We start from the raw sequence: 26,676 nt of genomic DNA, 5'->3' as shown, positions 1-26,676 counted from the left end.
TACCAAATTCGGTATTCATCCACCAACTTGCAAAAGCATTAGCCATTGGTTAAGCAATTTAAACAGACTGGGAGTGTGTGGAAAGGAAAAAGCATGGGCTGACCACATGTGACAGAGGATGATGCCCGACGGATTCAAGAAAGTTCTGTGTGCAGTCCCAGTAAGTCTACCAATACAGCCAGTATAGATCTTGGAATGCCCAAACCAACTGTCTGGAAAGTTCTGAGCCGGCATTTGCTGTACAAGTCCTACTGATTACAGCTTGTGCAGGCTCTCAACCCCAATGACAAAGAGAAGCATCTTACATTTTGTGGTTAGGTGCTAACAAAGTTGGAGGATGACACATTTCTACAGAATGTAATCTTTAGTGATGAAATGACATTCCACCTTAGTGGGAAAGTCAACAGACACAATGTTCACATATGAGGTTTGGAAAATCCACGTTCACCATTGCAACACAAAAGAGACTCACTGAAGATCAATGTGTTCTGTGCTGTATCCCGTACAAAGGTTTATGGACCAATTTTCTTTGCGGAAAGAACTGGACATGTTGGAACAATGGCTGTTCCCTCAAGTTATGGAAGATTCCCAGGACTTCACTTTCCAACTAGATGGAGCTCCACCCCATTGGCACTGTGATGTATGAGGCTTTTCGAATTTCTCCCTTCCTCAGCACTGGATCGGTCACAGGGGACATGAGGACCTGGCTCTACACTTCTGGCCACAGAGATTTCCTGTTCTCACACCCTATGACAATTTCTTATGGGGTTATGTGAAGGAAGCTGTTTATGTCCCACGTCTACCAACCACTCTGAATGATCTGCAGAACTGGATCACTGTTGCCGTGCACTCAGTAACAGCAGATACACTTTCGTGTGTGTGGGATGAGTTTGGCTACTGCGTCGATTTTTGCCGTGCAGCCAACGGTAGCCAAAGTGAACATTTATAACATTTATCACACTTCTAATTATTAAATAATAATTAAAAATTAATTAATTACAAATTATTAAATATATTAAATTGGTATGAAACATGATGAAAAAAACTTTGACTTTATTCTTTTTATTGGTATAAAGTTTATTCATTTTGGATTTATACTTGAATAAACATGAAGTTTTGAAAATGGGTCCATCATTTAGAATAATCGTGTATTTGCTTAGGGCCATTTTAAGCTTACACAGAGTATATAAAATGCTCTTTTTAAAAAAAATAAGTACATGTTTTTAGTCTACTGTATGGGGGCAGTGTACGAATCTGTTTTTCTTTATAATGTATTGTTCAGCTGATTCCTCATTTCATAACATGATATGCAGAACTCAGTTTGAATTAATCCAAATTAAATAAAAATCAAATTTTTATTATCACATAACATGCCTCGTACAGTCAAAGATTGTGACATAGCTGACTTGTCAATTTTACAACTAACATACAGACTAATAAACTAATCTAAGGTGATAGACAATAAATATGTATTACATTTCATGGTTTGATGTTGAACATAATATGCAACTGAATGAATGAATTCATTCAACACACACACCCTACAAATTCCCTCTCCCACCCTACCCCTATGCCCTACATGGTGCTAATGGCGCATTTGACCAAGTGGAATAGGTTATGGTGAGGGTTGTGGCTACTGGCTCAGCTGGAGGCATCTGGTTTGCTGGCTAGGAAAATATATAGATGAACCCTTCCTAGCCTCTCAAAATTATCAATCCCTAATCTAGTTGAAGTTTATTGATGATATCTTCATGACATGAACTGAGGGCCAAGACACCATATCCTCATTGCTCCACAACCTCAACACCTTCTCTCCCATCTGCTTCACGTGGTCCTCCTCAGTACAATGTACCACCTTCCTGGATGTTGACATCCACCTGACTGATGGTTCCATCCACACTTTTGCCCACATTAAACCCACTAACCATGAGCAGTACCTGGATTTTCACAGCTGCCATCCATTCCACACCAAAAAATCTTTCCCAATAGCCTGGTCGCCCACAGACTTCCCATGCCACATCCTCACACAAACCCTATCCTCCTACCACTCCCAAAATTCAGGTACAATATAGTGCCTTCCTCTTCACCCAGTATCACCCTGGACTGGAACAACTGCACCACATCCTTCTTCAGAATTTTGATTATCTATCATCATGCCCCAAAATGAGGGATATCCTACCCAAGGTCCTTCCCATCCCTTCTAAAGTGGTATTCTGTCACCCAACCAACCTGCGTAGCATCCTAGTATATCCGTGTGCCACTCCCACTTCCAGTTCCTGGCCACAGGGATCATATCCCTGTGGAAGACCAGGGTGCAAGAACTGTCTAGTCCACCCACCTGGCACTTCCTCAGACCTGGTCTGTAAAAGCAGCTATATCATGTACCAAGTCTGCTGCAAACACTGCACAGTTTTTACATCAGTATGACTATCAACTAGTTGTCAATCTGGATGAATGGCCACTGACTAACTGTTGCCAAGAGCATAGTTGGCCACCCAGTGCCACAACATACAGCTGAGCACAAAATGCTGAATTTCAATGGCTGCTTCATAACCCACTTCATCAGGATCCCTCCCTCCATCACAAACTTCTCGGAACTCTGCAGATGGGAGTTATCTGTGCAATACATCCTTGTGTTCTGTAATCATTGTGGCCTCTGCTTTGAGTAACCCATGGCCCCGACACCCTCCATCCATCAGTTTCCCCTTTCCCTTTACTCAGTGCTCCATCCCCTCCCAAATTCACATCCTGACATTAACTTCAGAGTGCACTGCTCACAATTAGCTCCAATGACCATGCATCCCATGCCTATCCCATGTAACTGCCACCCTTCCCTCCTGCATTCATAGCCAGCAAACTAGCTGCCTCCCACCAAGCAGCTAGCCACCTACCACTAATCCCTCTCCCTGCCTTCTGCCTCTCTCTCACTTTACCCACCGCCCTTGATACAACCCCCCACCACACACTAGTCCACTTTGCACATGTGTGGGCATGGGAGTGGACGTGGACACGAGTGTGAAAAATTAAATTCTTTCCTACTACCCTTTTTTAATAATTTTACAATAGCTTTTCTGTGTTTAGTGCCATTTTTCATATTTTCAGAGAACTCTTTGTGTTTAGTGGTGTCTTTTACTTGGCAATCATTTTTTCTCATGATAATTTTTTTTCCTTGTTTGGCTGATCTTTTCCTCCAAGTAGCAACTTTCTTACACTTCCTTACAGTCTTATTTACTTTTCATCAATTTCAACATTGTATTTAATGACTCTCTTGCTGTAATATAGTTTTACTGTCTATTAGAAAAAAATTAAAATTATTATTTTCTGTACATGCTCCCAACTGCCAATTTGCCTGTGGACAGAAGCTCTTCACCTTGTTCTGCTCTTGTTTCTCTTTCAGTGTTACCTTCATCAGTTAAAGTCTTCCCTCATCTTTACTCAATCTCTACATGTTCCCTTCCTCTGTACCTCAATACTTGAACTCCTTTTGCACACATGCTCTCAGCATTGCCAAACAACAGGCCCACATACATTCCCCTCACTCCTGCTTAACCTTTAGCATTACACCTAAAGGCTTCGTCTTAAAAATTCTCATCTTTCCACCATTCCATACTAATCATTACTTGGCCATATCCACCTTTTCTTTGGCCTAAACATTGTCTCTTTCAACTCTCAACAGTTACCATCACTGTTCAAAAACCTCTATTAAATGTTAGATATCCCATCATACTCAGAGTAATTATCCCTCCAACCACCCATAAACTGGAACAAAATGGCTGGGACACCCTGATGAAGCTATGCACCTTGTTGGTCAAATACCTCAAAAGTGGTGGTGGTCTACCTGTCTACTGCACTTGCCATCCACAACACCATCATCACACACACCTCTCCTAGTTAGAAAGTGTATTGTACTTAACCTCCAATAGTCAGTATTTTGTGTTTCTTTAATAACTAAAAAATTGCAACATCTAGTCAAAATGCTTCCTGGTACAAAATTAAACTGCAATAAATTTCTTACAAAAAAGGGCTTATTCATTTTTTCTCTTGGACTAATAGCTATTGTGTTGCAGGAAATGGAAAAATCATAGATTATTAAAGACAGTATTTTAATGGTATAAAATTAATGTTTATTGCTAAATTAAGCATATTAAATTGTGTACCACTTCTAAGTGCAGTAGAACCATATTGAGGTATAAACTGTGTTCAGGGAGTGTGACAGGCTGAAGGGGCTTGAGGGAGTTCCTTGATTGGTCTGTAAACTGAAGAACAAACACGGAGGTCCCCTCTCTCTCTATTCCATTACGTCACAAGACGCCACTATAGGGTTTTTCACAAAGTTATACCCACGCTTCCATTGCTCAGATTATGAACCATCGCCATTACCTGTCCAGTTTTCTCATGTCAGTAAAAAAAATAATTTCCCTGAACATGTGTTTATATAATAGAGTTATTTTTCAGTTTACTGAGTACTTTTTTGTGGTTGTTAAGTGAGCTTTTATCTAAAATACATTCCTATAAACAGTGGCTGAGAAGTGCTTAATTTGTAAGTGTGATGTTGTCAGTGACCTGGATGGTATTAGTGGGAAAGGGATTGGATTGATGAATGTGGCACCTTGCTACTGCCTATCATTGATATTTTATTGTGAAGTCATGTAACCATGTTTTATTCAGTTGATTCTGAATTAATAAATGACCGGAAAGTTACATCACATCTTTCACCAACAACTCTGTTATTAGTAGACTGCATAAATCTCCTCTATTCAATAATTGCTGGCACCTGTAGAATAGGCTGCACTGAGTGGAGCCACATACCATACTTCCACAGTGTATCTTGCAAGGTGGATGTGAGTATGTCTGATGAAATGAGAGTGAGCACGTTCTAGTCTAGAAAAGTAATCTGCTGTAATACACTCCATGACTTACATTGAAGTGCCTGAAGTTCCACAACATCTAGGTGACTGACATCTGTTTCATAGGGAGCTATTTTAAACCTCTGGGCCTCTTCAGCTGGTGGGAAAGCAAATGCTGGAGTGATGCATTTCAGTGATGAACAACGTTCCAGCAATTGATAGTTGAGAAAATGAAATTGACATTATCAAATACATATTGACAGCATGTTACAATTGGGACAGGCTCTTCAGTGTGGTAGACAGTTTACAGTTCCAGATCAGTTGCCATACAGGAACACTAAGGGTCAATGTCCTCTATAACTGTGTGAAACAGTGGGCAGATATTTAGGCAGAATCCGTCCATATGCATTTCTTGTGTTAGTATTATTAGTAACTCATATCTGTATTCCACATAGTACTAATGCAGTTTGTGGAAAATTAGCATGCCTTGAGCATATCTGTCCACTGTCTCACCAGGAATTCATAAGGTGAGCTGTGGAAGAGACTGTAACTTTGTAAAACATCTCGCAGTTGCTTGTTGTGATGTAGTGTGATAGAGAGAGAGGGGGAACTTGCCTGCTCATTCTTCAATATGAAAACTTATGGAGGAATGGGGTGAGTGACCGCAGCTAATGACCTGCCTTCGTTCATGCTTTTATGGTCTAACTACGAACACAAGGAAGAACATGATCATAAAATGGTTCTGGTTTATTAGGTCATGAAGTGAAAACAAGAAGATATACACAAGAATATGAGTAACAAATATGTATGGCCATATAAAAATGCTGTCTTCCATCTGGTGTTACTGCAGTCATGCTGCATGTGCAGCATAACAATTTACTGTAATTGGTGACTGGGTAGCTCCTGGCTGCTGCTTCGGCTCACTGTGGGTGTACCTTTTAAATGTCAGTGCACAATACGCTTGTTGTAGTGGACCAATTCATGTCCTCTGTGGGTGGCAGGTGTAGCATATGGCAGGTTACTACAGTTTAGCTTCCACCACCCTCTGCCAGCTCATCACAACTCCCACAACACAGTTTACCCCTAAATATAGTGGTACACACATTAAATATTTGTTCTTAACCCACTTCATTTAAAAATAAACATTAATTTAATGTCATTAAAACACTGTTTCTAATAATCTCTGATTTTTCCCTGCATGCAGAAACTATTAGACAGGGAGAAAAGATGACTAGGATATTTTTGTAGGAAGTTTAATTCTGTATTGAGAAATATTTTCTCTGGAGGTCATGATTTTTTAGTTATTCAAGAAAAACATAAAAAAGCTAGCTTTAAATGTCACTCCATCTCCATGCTCACAGCACACCACCAGAATTTATACCCTCCTGGAAATTGAAATAGGAACACCGTGAATTCATTGTCCCAGGAAGGGGAAACTTTATTGACACATTCCTGGGGTCAGATACATTACATGATCACACTGACAGAACCATAGGCACATAGACACAGGCAACAGAGCATGCACAATGTCGGCACTAGTACAGTGTATATCCACCTTTCGCAGCAATGCAGGCTGCTATTCTCCCATGGAGACGATCGTAGAGATGCTGGATGTAGTCCTGTGGAACGGCTTGCCATGCCATTTCCACCTGGTGCCTCAGTTGGACCAGCGTTCGTGCTGGACGTGCAGACCGCGAGAGACGACGCTTCATCCAGTCCCAAACATGCTCAATGGGGGACAGATCCGGAGATCTTGCTGGCCAGGGTAGTTGACTTACACCTTCTAGAGCACGTTGGGTGGCACGGGATACATGCGGACGTGCATTGTCCTGTTGGAACAGCAAGTTCCCTTGCGGGTCTAGGAATGGTAGAACGATGGGTTCGATGATGGTTTGGATGTACCGTGCACTATTCAGTGTCCCCTCGACGATCACCAGTGGTGTACGGCCAGTGTAGGAGATCGCTCCCCACACCATGATGCCGGGTGTTGGCCCTGTGTGCCTCGGTCGTATGCAGTCCTGATTGTGGCGCTCACCTGCACGGCGCCAAACACGCATACAACCATCATTGGCACCAAGGCAGAAGCGACTCTTATCGCTGAAGACGACACATCTCCATTTGTCCCTCCATTCACGCCTGTCGCGACACCACTGGAGGCGGGCTGCACGATGTTGGGGCGTGAGCGGAAGACGGCCTAACGGTGTGCGGGACCGTAGCCCAGCTTCATGGAGACGGTTGCGAATGGTCCTCGCCGATACCCCAGGAGCAACAGTGTCCCTAATTTGCTGGGAAGTGGCGGTGCGGTCCCCTACGGCACTGCGTAGGATCCTACGGTCTTGGCGTGCATCCGTGCGTCGCTGCGGTCCGGTCCCAGGTCGACGGGCACGTGCACCTTCCGCCGACCACTGGCGACAACATCGATGTACTGTGGAGACCTCACGCCCCACGTGTTGAGCAATTCGGCGGTACGTCCACCCGGCCTCCCGCATGCCCACTATATGCCCTCGCTCAAAGTCCGTCAGCTGCACATACGGTTCACGTCCACGCTGTTGCGGCATGCTACCAGTGTTAAAGACTGTGATGGAGCTCCGTATGCCACGGCAAACTGGCTGACACTGACGGCGGCGGTGCACAAATGCTGCGCAGCTAGCGCCATTCGACGGCCAACACCGCGGTTCCTGGTGTGTCCGCTGTGCCGTGCGTGTGATCATTGCTTGTACAGCCCTCTCGCAGTGTCCGGAGCAAGTATGGTGGGTCTGACACACCGGTGTCAATGTGTTCTTTTTTCCATTTCCAGGAGTGTAGTATGTTGTTCATGGCAATCCCTCTTACCACTTTACAAAAGTTTGTGAGTACCCAAATCACCCCCCCCCCCCACATTTTTCTTCATTCACTGGACTATGTTTGACATAGAACATCTGACAGATGCACTTTGCCCCCTGCATTTACTTAGCCACTTCAATAATGCCTACGTGAAAGACTCCCTCAAACCTTGTTAACTGTCATCCTACTACCCAGTAGAGGGTATGGGTATACTGTAGTGGAGGATGGTGTATTGTGTTGAGTCAGAAGCCACACAGAAGCTGCATAACCCTTACAACTCAGGCTCACAACAAGTGGTGCTAGAATGGCGGTTTTGATGCACAGACCATGGCAGTGAAACATTGTAATGGGGCTCTGGCTGGCTATGCTTAGTGTGGCCTGGGTGTGGCATGACCTCACATAGTCAACAGTCCCAGCAGTGGCTGAGCAACATCAGGGCTAATGTGGCAGGCTGACATGGCGTTCTGAGTGCTATTTGCTTAGTGCCCTGAATGCCTTGATATATTAATATGCAAAGGATAAGACTTCCTCAATTAAAGCCCTAGGACAAGATCCTCTATCCCTGATATCCTTCCCACCACCAGTCACTGATGCCTACCATCATCCTCCAAACCTCCTAACATCCTTGTGAAACAATATTACATTCCCTACCCCAGAGGTTTCATTTCTGCAGTTAATCCCACTTAACTGCATACTCCTGTGTAGTTACCTATTACCACTTATTCCAGCCCCACCACTGGTAAGTTCTACAAAATTAAAGAAGTTAAATCCTACAGTATCAGAGAGAGAGAGCAACATGTGATACCATGCCTGTAGTTTACTGACTAATGTGTTCACTGCACTGCTTGTAATATAGGAATGACCGCCACTAAGTGAGCTGAAAGTTTGAATGGACGTGGAAGAGCTGTCTGCCTTTGGAACACTCAGTGCCTAGTTGCTAAGCATGGCATATACCATGACTCAGATCAAAATGCTTGCTATTCTACACAGGCCATTTGGATCCTATCAACCCATACTAGTTTCCCTAAACTATGGAGATGGGCACTTGTTCTCCAGCATATTCTGACACCCTCCTGGATTTAAACCCTGTTAATACATCTTTCATTTTTCTTTTTTTCTCAATTTGATAGTTTTTCTATGTTTATTTACTAAGTGATTTACTTGGCTTAGAGTTCGGTGCAACATCAGTGACAAGATTTGGGTTGGAGTCAACCTATAACTTGCTGGGTAAGTTAATTCAAAGCTCAGAAGAGACAAGGTGTTACCACCTGCAACATGACCTACTTTGCAGGTCGACAACAGCTTTACCTTTTTCCCTTTAATGAGACAGATTAATAACTCAAACAGGGAAGTATGGGGACTAAAATTTGCTTTGTCTATCTCAAAGACATCATCTCAGCATTCACTTCAAACAGTACGAGTATAGGGAAAGCACAAAATTAAGGTGTAAAAGCAAGTAATTCCTTCTCCCAGAAGTGGCAAGTAAAAGGAGGAAAGGGGATAGTTTGTTGAGATGACAAAGAGACAGTTGTTTGAGAGCTCTCATTAAAGAGATCCTGCAGATACGGTAACAAAAATTTTTTAAAAATCAACAAATAAAATAAATAAAAATTCATAGATTACTCTAAGTAGTCTTAAAGCTTGCTTTAGAAAGTTTGTATCTGAATACATTATTATGGAATTTCAATAAATTTATTCATTTAGATTAGTCAGGATATCTTCTCAAAAAACTATCTAAATTAATTTTTACTTTTACAGATATGCAGACTGTCCGTATATTGTTGTACCTTGTTGGCAAGTTTGGGATAACCATCTCATACAGCGCAATCCACGTGTATGCAACTGAACTCTTTCCAACTCAAATACGTCATCTCATGATAGGAACATGCACCATGGTCGGAGGCGCAGGAGAGATGGCAGCACCCCAAGCTCCACTCTTGGTAATTATTGATGCCGTAAAATATGATAGGAATAAGGAGAAGAATAAGAATAATCTAGCTCATAATATTACACAAAAAAACTGGTAAGGATGTGGAAAGTAAGTAATATGGTGAGCATGTTCTTCTATGAAATGCATGTTTCAACACTAAACACTTGTAGAGTAAAAATCGATAAAAGCACATTCCAAAGTAATATGAAGATATTTTTTGACATAGTTAATGACTTCTCAATCTCCACCAAGAAAGCCCTCTTCTGATGACTCTGTCTATAAAAGTAGCCAAAAAAATCACAAATTCTTGCTAATGTTATCAGTGTATATTAGGAGTGACACCATGCTGCTTCAGCTCTGTGCCAATCAATCATAAGGGGTTATGAGTGGTGACATGCCAGTCTCTCAGCAACCCACAACTGGGCATTTTCAGTGATTGTGATATCTGGGGAACATGATGGTCAGGGAAACAGTCGAACGCCCACTCTATCAAGGTAGATTAGGACAGCAACGACAACATACAGTCTTGTGTAATATTGTTGAAAGATAAGGCCATGTTGACCTCAAAGACAGGGTACAGCCACTGGCCTTAAGTAGTTAGAAATGTAACAGCTGCTGTCAAAATTATCAGCCGTATTAACCATAGGTGATAATGTCGTGTGCCCAATGACATTCCATTCCATCATCCCAGTTGCTGGGCTCACATGACAATGTCAAACACTATCTATTAATAGCCAATCACCTTTGAGGCTTCAGACATGGATACATACATTGCAGAACTGGGACTTGTCTGAAAGGATGACAGTGTTGTCACTGGGTACACAACTGTCAGCAAGCCTCCCTCTGTTGCTGCAACAATGGAAGTCGCAACAGTGGTCACAGTGCTGACAGTCCATGGTGCACCAGTCATTATTGTGCGCTGTCCATGTGTATATATGTTGTGCTGCAAATATGCCCATTTCCTGACTCAGTGTACACAATGTGGCTGTATGATCTTGCTTAACTGTGCTGAAAATATGTCTGTCCTCTCAGGCACTAATTGTATGGCATTGTTGATATCTTGCACATCATGGCGTATAGCCCTCCTTAACCCATAGACTTCATATTCGCTTGGCAGTCTTGGGATTCTGACCAATGCAAGCAGCAATATACTGGAAAAATAAACTATAGCCTCAAAAGACCATTACTCTGCTGCTGTTGAATTCATACATGCTCATAGAAGCTTCACCATCTTACATGAGGCATAACATGATCTTTTCATAACCAACCAACATTCAAGTATGATTTCTGAAGGAGAAACCCACTGCATAATCCTTTTTTACATACAGAAAGTAGACAACATTGCTCCTACCCACAGTTACTCGATACATGGTAAGTATTGTGCAAATGTGCTGTGAGTGGTGACATCACCACTGATTCTCTTGTCTAACAGCACCACTTACAAACTTATAGGCATGATGTGTACACTGGTTTAACTTGCACACCATTGTGAGTACAATCATGATTTTTCATATTATAGTGTATTATCATTGTTATTATTTATTAGTTAAATACACAGATAAGTGTGCCTTTATTTATATGTTTTTTGTGCATAAAACTTTTTAAGAAATATCTAAAATATTATTTATTTTCTAAAATTTATCTAGATTACTTTTTGTATGATTAGTGAAATACTGCTGCACTGCTTCCACATGTCATCAACCTCTTTTACCATCTTGGATGACATCTCACACTTTCAAGTCAACATTTTCTATTACTTGAACAATTTCAGGGAAAAAAAAAATCTTTAGAAATGGCTGTTTGAAAGTTTTAACAAACAGGCTGCATCCATTTTTGTGCTAAACTTCTGATGATCATAACTTAAGTGCTGTTGTCACAGTTGACAGTTTCCACTACCTGATCAAAACATAAGTCACTGTCAGTTTTCATTTCATCAAAGTTCTGTTAACTTTAATTTTGTCAAAACTAAGAATTACATCTTTTTTGAATGTAGTTACTAACTTCAGTTGGATTTTCATGATATTGGGGCTTAAATAAATAGAACCTTGTGGAACACTATACTGTTTAAGTCTTCTTCTAACAGTGACACTCTAGGAAGAGGATATTTCAATAAATGCCTGACTACACCTAACACTTTGTAAGATATACAGCATAAAGTTGCAGCCTTACCAGTACCTTTAGATGATCTATTAATATACCTTCCTTTCATAACCACTTTTTGGCAGTCATAAAAAGAATCCTGAGCCAAGTTTTGAAAATATTTAATTTTATGTAACTTGTAAATTTGTATTCCATGTCTAAGTTCTCTTATTTCTTTCCCCATAATTTACAGTTGTTGATACAAATGTGCATTGTCACATTTGCAGCATTGTTTGTTTACATGTTTAATGTTTTCTGTACTAATACTTTCTTCATTAAATGGTTATATATTTACTCGCCAAATCTGTTCTTCTTCTTTATGACAGATGGCATTGTTTTCTCTCTCTCTCTCTCTCTCTCTAGTTACATTAAAATGTAAAATGCTAATAATCTGCACAGCCATGTAGAAGAACAACACAAATACAATTACACTACAGTCACATTGCAATACTATTATATTTCACTCACATCCGTACTCATACCAGTTTACTCACTCCAGTTCTTTATTCTTTTTGGCAAGGCTGTCTTCTGTAGCCAGTGTAGTTGAGCGTATATTGTTTTTATAATATTGTTTAATCAACTCTTGCACCTCCAGGCTCATTTCAGTAGTTTCATGTAGACCCAACTGTACTGAAACAACCAAAATAGAAAAAATTGCAGGAGAATATTAAATATACAAAAACATAGTAAATACTCTTTGATGAAGCTACAGATATGTGTTAATGTATTTACATATTGTGTGTATACACAAAATCTTAGAAAAAGTAATGATTTTAAATTCTATAAAATTGTATCTGCACGATTACAACTTTAAGGTTAGTAACGCCATTGTAATTCTGTCAAAGGTGGCAAACAGTATGGAAGATCAATTGAGTGAGATGATTAGTGAGGTTATAAGATGAAAATCAATGAAAGTGAAACATGGATAATGGAGAACACTCAAATTAAATCAGGTGATGCTAAGGAAAAATGGTTAGGAAAAATTAGTATATGAGATTTGCTCTTAGGGCAGCAAAATAATTAATAATGGCAGACAAACAGAGTATATAAATTTCACATTGGCCACAGCAAAAAAAGATATCTTGAGAAAGTAAAAATGTTAATATGAAGGAGAAACATTGACAGTAAACAGTAAAGATAAGAAGAGAATAGGAGGTTTTAGAATGTGGTGCGCTGGAAGAATCCTGAAGGTAAGATGGGTAGACTGAATCACTAATGAAGCAGTACTCAATTAAGCCAAGAATAAAAAATATTTGTAGCACAGCTTGACTAAGAGAATCAACAGCTTGATGGAACATATCTTGAGTCATCAAGAAACAGACAATTTGGTAATGGAGGGAAATGTGGGGTAGAGGGGAGAGGGATTGCTTGACTAATCTAGGCCACAGGAGAATTTTTATTATTGTAATATGCAAAAGGTGGTGGATAGGAATTAATAATTTACATCTGCACGTTTTAAGAAACTTATAAATGTTCAGCGTGTAGCCATATTTACAAATCAATTTGCAATGTGAATGTAAACTTATTCATTTCACAGCATTACTGTATATTGTACAAATTATTGATGGAACATGAAACTAACTAACATGTTCAAGTGGCTATAGGAAGCAACAGTTACACACAGTGGAAAGTTGAAGATCCTTGCATAACATAGACTAGCACAGAGAGCTGCATCAAACCAATCTTCAAACTGAAGATCATAGCTACTACAATAACAACATTGTCCACTAACACAGAATAATTGAACAAAATTGAATAAATAAACAAATATACCATGAAAGCAATGTAATTACTATATAACCATTTTTTCTCAAAAACTTTTCATTAGTTCACAAACAAGTATTGTTTAACACCCCAGTACTGCATGTATTTTCCAAAATTCCACATGAGATCCATCAATAAAATTGTTCATATAAATGAGAATGGCTATTAAATGCAGAGTTAAAAATGTAAAAAATGGATATACTTCATAGATATACACTCTGCCATGCCAGCATTGAAACCCATATCAGTGAGACGTTTGAAATGGTCTAAAAGCTCACAAACATGGTATCCAGCTTCCTAGTATGTTTTATAACTTTCTGCTAATAAATAACTGACATTAGATGGTAAATTCTATACTCAGGATAAATAATTGATCATGTAATTTTGGCTGCAACATAACAGAAGGAAGTTTAATTGAGTCTGTTATTTGTGCAGATCAAACTTCAGCATACTGATTACCACTACAGAGAAACCTATAAATATCAATGTCATTTATATCTCTGTATCACACACAGGTTGAATAAGTCAACTGATGCAAATACCTGGCTGTGTCAATTTGTATGGATATAAAATGTGTTGTTCATACACTGAGCAGCCGGATCATTGTGATCACCAGTCTAATATCAATATAATCCCATCCAGGCAATAGCAGTGTCACCTAGCAAGGAATGACCACTAGTCAGACACATTTACAGTGCATGTAGTATCAGTGAGTGTGCTGTCCATGTGTAGGATGGGGAAGGCTCACAGTTTATCTGAGCTTGACTGAGGGCAGATTGTGATAGCCTAGAGGCTCAGCATGAGTGTTTCATAAACTGCACAACTCATCAGGTGTTTGAGGAGTGCTGTGGTGAGTCTGTTCAACACATGGCAAAACTAAGGTGAAATCATGTCCAGACTTTAGGGGGGGTTGGACAGAAAGTGTATGTTTGAGGCAAAAAATACAGGAAAACCTGAATTGTGCTACTTGAAGCTTTCGAGTTAATTGGCACTGGAAAAGGAAACTTGCTACATGAGTCAACCATAATCTACCAATGAGTGTTCCAAAAAGGTCCCGCAAAGTGTATGTGCACACGTTGCCATGGCGATTGTGGCTTAGACCAAGTAGAGAATTTTTGTGGTAGAGCAGACTGATTTTCCCCACATGTGTGACACTGTGACGTCATCTGTTCTTATTTAGGCATCCACACTCTGCCAATTACAGTATCAACATGCTAATTGATTCATATGAGCAATCCTCCAGTGTCCTTGGTGAAGTAACTGCAACACTGCTTTTTTTCAAAGCTATAGGGATCAACACACATGACTGTCCACTATCATTCTGAAGAAGAATCACATCTTTCTGTACAGTGAGGCTATGCCAACATGCAAAGTACCAGTGCACTAGAGAGTTCTTTATTGTATGCAAGGAACGAGGCCGTGATGTATGAATGTATGTTAGCAAAATGTTCAAACCTGAATCAGCTTCTGTGGCCTGTACAATTTTCTTACAATTCAGCAGAAAAGACTGAAGCAATTAAGAATCCTGAGCATTGATGTGATAACAAGATGCAGCAGAAGTGTCAGTCTGTATCAGGGCCAATCAAAAGACATGAAAGTGCATATGCATTACCATGTTGAGCTGTTGGACAATACACAATCTCGTACTGGTATTGAGACAACAACAAAGCCCATCTTTGCAATTTTTGGGCAGTTCATACAGTAACTGGTTTTGTCAGGTGAGACAAGGACTGCAAAGGCTTGTGATCCATTACTAAGTAGAATTTTCTGCCATACAAATAGTGGTGGAATTTGGTGATGCCATACACAGTAACCAAAACCTCTTTCTCAATTTGTGAATAGTTACACTGAACTTGGACAATACTTTTGATGCAAAAGTGATAGGCCTGTCTTTATCACCAATTCTGTGCAAAAGTACTGCACTGATTATGTAAGAGGAAGCATCAACTTGAACTAAAACTGGCTTGTCAGGTTCAAAGTGAACTAAGCATCAATCACTGAGCAATATATCTTTAGGTGTTTGAAAAGTTACTTGGCACTCACCTGTCCAAACGAAAGGGACATTCTTGCAATGCAAGCGATGCAATGGAGCTGCGATTTCTGCAGCATTCGGTGTGAACTGAATACAATAGTTCATTTTCCCTAAGACTGACTGCAATTCAGTGACATTTCAGGGAATTGGCAATGGCTGATAAATGCAACTAAAGAGGATGTACACCTTGACTGTTTATGACATGACCAAGATACTGCAACTCAGGTTTAAAAAAAATTGCACTTGTCCAGTCTACACTTTAGTCCTGCATCACATAACACATGAAACAAAGCATGCAAATTTGCAATATGATCTTCAGGTGTTCAGCTTGCTACTATTATATCGTCCAAATAGTTTGAACAGTTTGGTACTTGTGCAGCCAGCTGTTCCAAATACTGCTGAAAAATGGCAGGTGCAGAAGCACTACCAAAAGGCAAACGCAAATATTTAAACAAGCCCAAGTAAGTATTCACTACACACACTTTGAGATTCTTCATTGAGCTGTATTTGAAGATATGTATCGCGCAAATCAATTTTTGAAAAGTAGGATCCAGACCTGAAGGTTTGGGGAGCAAAACCAGTGGACTAGCTTGTATGGGTGCAATAACTCCGCCATCTTGCAACTCTTTAAGTTAAGCAGTGACTTTGTCCCATAATGCAATGGGACCAGTTCTTGCCCTGCAAAATTTTGACTGAGGATTGTCTGTCAGAGTAATATGTGTAACAAAATTGTTAGCCTTACCAAAACCTTTAGGAAAGAGTTCTGCTAATTCTTGCAGTAAGCTAGCTACACTGTCTTTTGCATGGAATGCAGACACAGACAACACATTGTCCTGAATGTTAAAGCCAAACAAATAAAATGAATCAAGACCAAATATGTTCTCACAATCACGTAATTGTAGCTCCATAAAAGTCACTGTTCACACATGCGAGCAATAAATGGCAAGCATAGTACATTTTCTGAGAATAGGAATGTCTTGTCCATTATAAGCCATCAGGTGTGTGCTAATTTTAGACAGGCATGTGGAGCCTAACATATGATATGTGTGATAATTCTGCAATGTAAGAGAGGCACCTGTGTCCAACTGAAATTTCACAAATTTCCAACAAAGAAGCAAATGAACAAAAAATTTGTTGGATTGGCGTAGCACTGATGAAACTGCTTGCTTGCTAGTTTTGCTAATACCTGTTGCAGACTTTGAATATAATGCATTAATGACATGGGCTTTGTGACTATAGTTTTGTGAGTGGGCCAAATTCTTCTGTTTGTTCTGGTGTAAATATACAGATTGTACATGTCCTTTCTTGCCACAAGCGTAACACTGTGCTTGTCGGCAGGGGCAGTCTTGGCGTTTGTGCTGTAACACTGAGCGTATGACTTAATTCTGTTCACCTGTGTAGCTGCCTCTTTAGCAAGCTGCTTACGCAGCGTGGAGAGTTGTTTACCTGGTGTGGTGAGTGCAAACTGCCACTGCCAAATGGACTAGTTGCAGACAAGGCACTCAACCCAACAAATTGCTGGCTATTCAAATTTATCAGCCGACGGGGCATCTGAATCATACTGATCTAGTATTTGCACTACTTGCTGAAATGATGGATTGGACTGTTTCAGAATCTGTTTTCTGAGTTTCACATCAGTTACATTGTACAAGATCACATCATGCAACTAGCATCTGAATATAAAACATTACAAGCACATCTGAATTTGCATTTTCTCATCATACCCTGAAAATCTGTTACCCACTCATTCTAAGTTTGGTCTGACCGTTCTTTACAATTAAAGAATTGATACATTGCTACTACTCATTGACTTGTTGGTTGTAATAGTTAGCTAGCAAATCTACAACCTGATCATACAAAAGTTCACTTGGAGTGGCATTAGGGAACAATTTGTGTAGGAGCCTAAACATTGCACTTCCTACTGTTGAGAGAAAGTAATGGCTTTTGACAGTACCTGGTTTATTGTGAGCAAGTAAATGGGCTTAAAACTGTTGCAACCACTTGAGCCATTCCTCTTTTTGTTCACGAAACTGGTGAAAAAGTGGTACAGCAGTTTGAGTTGCAGTAGGTGTTGCTTGAGCTGCATTAGTAGTTTGGTTCACCAGGAGCTGCTGTACCATGTTTAGCTGCAAGGATATTTGCTAGCTTTGAAATTGAAACATCTGCATTAGCTGCATTGCATCTAATGCTGGGAACTGTGGCGCATGAGCACAGGGTGGGATAATTGGGGTGGGCATGTTGGAAGACAAAAATGCAAGAAACAGACAAGGCAAGCAAAAAAAGCAAAGAAAATTTCTGCAATGCCCACCTGAAAATGCTGATTAGCATAAATATGATAAGAGACTGTTGAAGCAAGTAAACACCCTGCAAAGAAAAGGCAAGAGAGCAAAACACACAAGAAAATTCCATGGCTGCCAGGCTCTGGGTTCTTCTTATGACTCATCGCCAATGTAGTATCCTGCCCACTTGTCTAATATAGGGTGCCTAGGAAGCTGTTTTCTCAGATCACTAGACAACAATTCAAGCAAATCATGTTAATGGAGTTTATTACAGTAAGTTAAACTGACAATACTTAACTTTGCATATTCACAAAGGTGTGTCACAAGCAAATGGTGACAGGCAGATAATCTATGCCCTTTGGTGTATACAATTTCAGTGCATGCAAAACAAAACAGTTCATAAGTCACTGTAGTGTCTGTATGACGGCTTTTCTTCCACTGTGCCCATGGCTAGGCAGTGCAGCACTTACATTCTCTTCATAGATGCCACTCCTGTCTTGGTGTCATCCTAGTCAGCATACTATTGGCTGACATCTTCTCATAGCCTTCTCTGCTCTTCTGTTTCTCATCATCGTGCCAGCACTTGTCATTATGCTGAAACATTTTTCATCAAAATAATGCTCCTTGTCAGAAGGCCAGGAGTATCATGGAGTGGTTCTAGGAACACAGTGGTTAGTGCCAACTGATGTGCTCGTGCCCCAAGTTGCCAGATCTGAACCCGATTGAACACATCTGGGGTGTGATTGAATTTGGTATAAGAGCTCATTGTCTCCCTCCTCAAAATATATAGGAATTTAGTGACTTTTGTGAGAAGATGTGGTGCCAACTCCCTCCAGCACTCTACCAAGACCTCATTGCTTCCATGCCACTATGTGTTGCCACTGTTTTGGCTGATCAGTATATAGGCTCAGTCATATGTAAAGGAGGTGGTAGACTTTGGTTCATTGGTAGGATACTGGGAAAATGTAACCAGTCAACAAAGGAGAAATGTAACCTGTCTACAAAGAAGGTTGCTTACAGAGCACTTGTGTGGCCCATCCTAGAATATTGCTTAAGTCTGTGTGGCTCATACTAAATAGGACTATTGGAGTACGAGGTGCAGTCAAGTTCTAAGGCCTCCGATTTCTTTTCTCCGGACTTGAAAGAGATAGAAACATGCACATTGTTTTAAAATGAGGCCACGTTCATTGTCAATATGTCCCAGAGATGGCAGCACCGTACAGCAGATGGAATTTTACCGCCAGTGGCGAGAATGAGAACTGTTTTAAATACTTAAAATGGCGACGTTTTCCTTACTTGAACAGCGTGCAATCATTCGTTTTCTGAATTTGCGTGGTGTGAAACCAATTGAAATTCATTGACAGTTGAAGGAGACATGTGGTGATGGAGTTATGGATGTGTCGAAAGTGCGTTCGTGGGTGCGACAGTTTAATGAAGGCAGAACATCGTGTGACAACAAACCGAAACAACCTCAGGCTCGCACAAGCCGGTCTGACGACATGATCGAGAAAGTGGAGAGAATTGTTTTGGGGGATCGCTGAATGACTGTTGAACAGATCGCCTCCAGAGTTGGCATTTCTGTGGGTTCTGTGCACGCAATCCTGCATGACGACTTGAAAATGTGAAAAGTGTCATCCAGGTGGGTGCCACGAATGCTGACAGACGACCACATGGCTGCCCGTGTGGCATGTTGCCAAGCAATGTTGACGTGCAACAACAGCATTAATGGGACTTTCTTTTCGTCGGTTGTGACAATGGATGAGACGTGGATGCCATTTTTCAATCCAGAAACAAAGCGCCAGTCAGCTCAATGGAAGCACACAGATTCACCGCCACCAAAAAAATTTCAGGTAACCGCCAGTGCTGAAAAAATGATGGTGCCCATGTTCTGGGACAGCGAGGGCATAATCCTTACCCATTGCATTCCAAAGGGCACTACAGTAACAGGTGCATCCTACGAAAATGTTTTGAAGAACAAATTCCTTCCTGCACTGCAACACATCCGGGAAGGGCTGCGTGTGTGCTGTTTCACCAAGACAATGCACCCGCACATCGAGCTAACGTTACGCAACAGTTTCTTCGTGATATCAACTTTGAAGTGATTCCTCATGCTCCCTACTCACTTGACCTGGCTCCTAGTGACTTTTGGCTTTTTCCAACAATGAAAGACACTGAAACTTCCTGGCAGATTAAAACTGTGTGCCCGACCGAGACTCGAACTCGAGACCTTTGCCTTTCGCGGGCAAGTGCTCTACCACCTGAGCTACTGAAGCACGACTCACGCTCGGTACTCACAGCTTTACTTCTGCCAGTACCTCGTCTCCTACCTTCCAAACTTTACAGAAGCTCTCCTGCGAACCTTGCAGAACTAGCACTCCCGAAAGAAAGGATATTGCGGAGACATGGTTTAGCCACAGCCTGGGGGATGTTTCCAGAATGAGATTTTCACTCTGCAGCGGAGTGTGCGCTGATATGAAACTTCCTGGCAGATTAAAACTGTGTGCCCGACCGAGACTCGAACTCGGGACCTTTGCCTTTCGCGGGCAAGTGCTCTACCATCTGAGCTACCGAAGCACGACTCACGCCTGGTACTCACACTCTCCGTGGCCGCACATTCCCCAGCCATGCTGCTATTGCCTCAGCGATTTTCCAGTGGTCAAAACAGACTCCTAAAGAAGCCTTCGCCGCTGCCATGGAATCATGGCGTCAGCGTTGTGAAAAATGTGTATGTCTGCAGGGTGATTACGTCGAGAAGTAACGCCAGTTTCATCAATTTCGGGTGAGTAGTTAATTAGGAAAAAAATCTGAGGCCTTAGAACTTGAATGCACCTCGTATATGGGACACGTTTAAAGAAGGCTACCACATATGCTTAGGGTTTGTCTGAGCCCTGAGTAAGCATCACTAAGATACTGAAAAACATGAACTGGCACATACTGGATAATGGACACCAACTATTCCATGACAGTCTGCTTAAAAAGTTTCAATAACAACCATTAAGTGAGAAATCTCATATAGAGACTGTGAAGATGAGAACAAATTACAGCAGGCATAGAGGGATTTAAGCAAGCATTCTTCATACAATCCATACACACATGATATGCGGAGAAAGGCCTAACAAGTAGTACAGTAGAAAATACCCTCAACCACACATCTCAGGTACACATCCATAGCTCAGTGGTCAGTGTATTTTGACTGCTATGTAGAGGACCCAGGTTTGATTTCTGTTTCTGCTACAGTCCCCCCCCCCCCCCCCCCCCCCCCCCCCCCCGCCCTCAGTGGGATGACTGGACCAACTGAAGAGTTACTTAAATGAAAAGCAGTGGCTCCTAGGTCAAGAAAGTCAACAACAGCTTGGAGAACAGTGTAATAACCCCATGTTCTCCCAAACATTTACAGTGATGCCATTGGCAGAGGATCACACAGTAGTCAGTTGGTCCCAATTGTCTCAACATGGCGAGAACATGGAGCTTTGCATTCACTTTGCATGCACTTTAGTATTTTTCAGAGTATATATATAGATATAGATGTAGACTATCTAATGTGAGTGACAGCTACTCCTTTTTCGATATCTGATATACAATGACAACATTTTCTGTTTAATTCCAGTGATAACCCTAATTAGTTAGTATAACCAAGAGTTCCACTTTACGTTCTAGGTGGCATATGCAGAGTGGCTGCCAGTGGCTGTTTTTGGAGCAATGGCACTAGCATCAGGCCTTCTAGCACTTATTTTCCCAGAAACAAAAAATACACGTCTACCAGATACTATTCATGAAGCTGAAGATATTGGACGTTCTGAACCAAACACAGTGGTTTAGTGCATTTGGTTACTTTGCTACATGTACACTCACTTCATAATAAAGAAATTAACATTTTGTGATAAATGATTTAAGCCATAGATCATGTGCCATGTTAAAATATATTTCATAGTTCACATACATATGGTATCATCTGCTGTGATCCAACTATTTATATAATGCATAGTATTAGTGTAAGAGAGAAATATCAGGATTAAATGAATACATGCAGCATTTTAGTATTTTCGGCCTTTTCTCATTATTTATTGTGGCTGCAAAGAAAATATAATGCTGCGTAGAGAGATTGTGAGTTACTACAGTTGAGTTTGAATGATACAAGAAAAACTCGTCTCCTGTTAGTGCCAAGTGTGAATCTATAAGTGTACAGTTTTACATTTATTCATCAGTTATCAAGAATTTATTGGAGTTACCACTTCATGCTACAGATCATCTGAACAAACAAGTGTGAAAGTTCAACTGTTAACTCTAACAACTATGCCAAAACTAGTTTGTTACAGTACATGTGTTTTAAAATATGTAATTTTTATACGAAACAGTGTATCAGTTTGAATTAGCAAATAAAATGCATCATAAGCCTACTCTCAGTTAGTTAGTTAATATGTAAGTTAGTTAATTTGTAAGTTAGTTACAGCACATTTTTTGAAAGATGAAAAACGTAATAGTAGTATATTAAAAGACTATTCAGCCACTTTACTACAAAAGAAAAGTACTTTGCATCCTCAAATGTGATTTCCAGAAGATTGTGTGATGTACCTTTAAGTATTGTCAATTTTTGCTATTTTTTTCATTCCAAATGAATTAAGAAAGCACTCATGAATCATGATAATTGCTGTACTGACCTTATCTTTATTACAGAATTTGCCTACAGTGAATTTCCAGTTCATTTAGTTCATACTACCAGTTGGTTTAGTCATCTATCTGACTTGTGTAGATTTACCTAAATATGACGCTTGGTAGATGCAATATGAGGGGTTTTGTGTAAATTTATGTCTAGAATAGAATTTTAATGAATCCATTAATGATTACAATATAACAGAAGGTAGAAAAAACAATGCTTAGGTGCAATAACAGTAAACAATCAATAAAATTAAGTATTTTATTTATATCACATGTGTGATTAGGAAAAACAAAAATGTCAATGTAAGGATTACCAAAGAGCCAAAATATAGTGTGTAAGGATAATGTAGTAAAACAGTACCTACATGGTTAAAAAATAAAAGTTTGCTGTGTGTAGAGAAATGTATGCATGTGTGTACATGTGCATGTGTAGCATCCACTCAATCATTGAGATATTCATACATTTTATATAGCATCTGATAGTGTGAGCAGAACTGCCACAATAGCTTCCTTCTGTGCACACATCTTACTATCAATAAAATAGCGTATATCTTGGAAAAATTACAGCTACCTTCGCATGAGGCACACCACTCTGGAATTTAATACCTCAATGCCTGTTAAAAATTGATGAGATCCATTAAACGCTGTAGTATATTTACAAAGCTGGCAAGCTGTGTAGATTAAAAAGGGTTCTCTCAGTAGTATGGCCTCCAGTTAGAGTAAAAATCCAGTTTAACCCACCACAATGACTGTAAGAGGCCAACTTTCTCTAAGTTATGAATTTTAGTAGTTTATAACTGACTGTGTACAGTTCTAGTTACTTGTGAAGCAGTTTCATGCTATGAGGCAACATGATAGTTTTTATTTTCTTTTATTGAGAGTTCCATTGATCCCAACAGCATTAGACCTGCTAGGATGTGGAATGAGACAGCATTTTTACAATATTTATAACCATGAATTTTTCGTAAAATTATAATATGGATAAAGTAGAGCATAATATTGTAAATTCACGATAATGCCCATATCAACTAATGTTACATCATAAGACAAGAAAATAAGTAAGGTACATAATACAAGAAGGCATCAGAATTAATATTTAGACATACACTATGAGACAATCATATTAGTAGTAGAATAATATTCGAAAATCAATACAGCATACCTTTTACTAGAAAAAATAATTTCTGTTTATGCTTGCACTGAATAGGACAGCATACGTGCTCAGTTATGCTAAAAATTCACTGTTGGGTAGAATGAATTTTTCAACAGGCATTCTTTCAATTTTCCCTTGAATTTTAGTGTTTCAAGAGCAAGACTTTTGATGTCCCTAGGTAGAGCATTGAAAATTTTCATATGAGCATAGTTTAATTCTTTGAGCAAAAGGATAAAGTTTGTCTGATTACTATGGAAGTAATGGTTTGGCCTTGTACGATATGAACTACTAGTTTTGAAAAGTGAGTGGTCCCTTCATGAAACATATAATTGGGAAGATATACTGAGAACTCATTGTAAAAAAAACTGTTGTTTCTCAAACAGATTCCTGCAAGAATGTCTTGAATGAACAATAATGCATATCTTATGAGTGATTGTTTTTTTCCCAGGGGCTAATTATCCCTCATGTTTCCTGTTCACAACCAAGGACTTAGCATTGTCCACTGGCTGTATTTGTTGTCCATTTTGTATTATATGTATGTTGTCTTGTTCTTTCTGTGTCATGAGAAAGTATATATAATGAGTTTTTAACATTCTGAAAGTCCATTACAACTAAACCAGTTGATGATGTAGAAGATAATGAACGGGATTTATGAGGTATCTCAACCACAAATGAACAATATTGTCATGTAGTGCAGCAAGTAATTTGTTAAGCATCAAAACACTTGTGGGGAATACAGATACATATACACTCAGAACATATTAAAGAAGCAATGAATATATCTCCAATAAGTTTGTACACAGTCATTTCACTAAAGTTAATAAATTTGTTGGTATAGTGGTCACCACAGGACCTCCCCTCACTTTAATAGTTGTAGTGGCTACAGCTTGGATCAGTGGCACATTGTGCCTCACCTGACTTCTATTCTCCTCAAGGACTTTGTGGGAGGTGACCAACTCACGCCTGTGGCAGGCCACTTGTGTGGAGGCATGGATGGTCCATTTCTTGACAGAGGTGGGAACAGGAGAGCTCTTGTGAGCACCTGGGCATAAGTTGGCACAGAGGGAGTCGTTGCCATTGGAGTTTCGGAGAGTGAAGCCATCCCTCCCCTTCCTTACTGTGCACATGATAGCCTGGTGCACAAGGAATTGATGGGAATTTGCATTTTATTTGTCTGCCAGTGCAAGTGAATAGTGGTGCAGTAGGTGTGGCTGCAGGAGCATTTGGTGCAGGTGTCAGCACAGGTGGGTTGCATGGTAGTTCATCTCAGGGAGGAACAATGAGGCAGGTTTGAGTCTTTCTATTGATACTGTCTCAGTGCCTGCTCCCTTGTGGTTAAGGAAAGTGTTAGGACCCCTTGAGAGCATTTCATATGGACCAGAGTATGGGGAAATGAGAGGCAGCCAAACCACATCACCACGCAGCCATATATGCATTGATGTATGTAGTTCTTTGAAGATGAACTGATCACATTGACCATGGCATTGTGGTTTGCATGGCTGTAGACAAATGATGTGTTGCTCCAATTTGTTAATAAAGTTCAGCTGGTCCCTGGGAATCTGTACTGGTGAAGGTGCAATGAAGTCACCTGGCACCTGCAGTTGTTCACCAAAGAGTAGTAGGTGTGCTGGAGAACAGGACAAATCATCATTTAATGCTGCCTGTAGGCCAAACAGTACCCAGAGCAGACTATCAGTTCATGACTCTTTGCGGCACATGATGACAGATTTGAGTGACCGATGGATGCGTTTAGATGTGCTGTTGCTAACAGGATGATAGCTTGTGATATGAACACAATGGGTACCACACAAGTTGAGTGGGTGGTTGAATAGCAATGCTTCAAACTGATGGTCATGGTAAATTTTGATGGTGAGAGAAATGCCACAGTGAGAAAACCATATGTTGATCAGTGCTGTGGTAAGAGATTCAGTGGCGATGTTAGTGAGAGGTGTGGCCTTGGGCCACCTGGTGTAATGATCAACAATGGTTAGGAGGTAACACTGACTGTCATGTGTGGTAATGAGCATACCAGGTCTAAGTGGATATGGGCAAAGCATGCCAATGGTACAGGGAAGACCTGAGTAATGGCATGAACATGCCATGAGATTTTGTTTCATTGGCATGCAAGGTAGGAATGAGCCAATGTATGACTATCCTTTTCAACCCCAGGCCTGACAACCTTGCTTGTCACTAATTTGAACGATGCCTTGATACTGGAATGTGACATGTTGTGGATTGCATTGAAGACCTCATAATGGTTTTTTTGCAGGATAAGCAGATGTAATTGGTAGCCACCACTGTCACCCCACATTTCATATGAGGAACCATCAACTGGTACATGCACCAGACAAAGTGAGGCAGAGTTTGCACTGTGGGTGTACTGTTGAATAAGGTGTCTATGCACTGGCTATCTGCAGTCTTTGCCCAGTCCACCCATAACAATACCTGCCAGCCACCACTCACCAGAGGCAGTCAATGACAGTTTTATCTTTGCCTTTGATGTGGTGAATGTTGGTTGTGAATTGAGCCATGAAGTCTGCATCTCTCACTTGATGTGATGAGGTGTGTTCTGTTGGCCTTCGGAGAATGGACATGAGAAACCAATGATCAGAAAATATTGCAAAGCATTGACCTTCTACTATAGTTTGGAAGTGTTTGACAGCAAGGTACATGGCCAGCAGTTCTCCGTCCATGGCTCTCCATTTTGTTTGTGCTTCTTTCAGATGCTTGGAGAAGAATGCTAAGGTTTGCTATAAACTGTGTACTTTTTGTTGTACCGCCACACCCACTGCTGCCTGACCAGCATCAACAAAAAACCTGATTGGCACCTGAGGCTTTGGACATTTGGACATGCAAGCGATGTAGCCTCAGACAGTGCTGTTTTTAGATTTTCGAACGCTGCTGCTGCTTCCACATACCATGGGACCTGCATGTTGCTGGAGGTATTTTTGGCCTTGAGAAGTCGATCAAGAAGCTGTTGTGTCACTGTTATGGCTGGTATGTGACAACGATACTAATTTATCATTCTGATGAATTGTCGGGTTTCTTTGCAT

General features: G+C 40.5%; 1 protein-coding gene across 3 annotated transcripts in view; it reads left to right on the top strand.

The window, feature by feature from the left end:
* Positions 1-22,478, top strand: part of LOC126249785 (organic cation transporter protein-like) — a 263,258-nt gene extending 240,780 nt beyond the window's left edge. For all 3 annotated transcript variants that reach the window (XM_049951468.1, XM_049951469.1, XM_049951470.1), the window contains exons 10-11: positions 9,429-9,610; positions 21,472-22,478. In XM_049951468.1, the coding sequence (XP_049807425.1) occupies positions 9,429-9,610; positions 21,472-21,633 (344 nt within the window). In that variant the 3' untranslated portion in view covers positions 21,634-22,478. The remainder of the gene's footprint in view (positions 1-9,428; positions 9,611-21,471) is intronic.
* Positions 22,479-26,676: the final 4,198 nt, after the last annotated feature.

This window comes from Schistocerca nitens, chromosome 3 (assembly GCF_023898315.1).
Source record: "Schistocerca nitens isolate TAMUIC-IGC-003100 chromosome 3, iqSchNite1.1, whole genome shotgun sequence".
Classification (NCBI taxonomy): domain Eukaryota; kingdom Metazoa; phylum Arthropoda; class Insecta; order Orthoptera; family Acrididae; genus Schistocerca; species Schistocerca nitens.
This window is presented reverse-complemented; position numbering and strand designations above follow the sequence as displayed.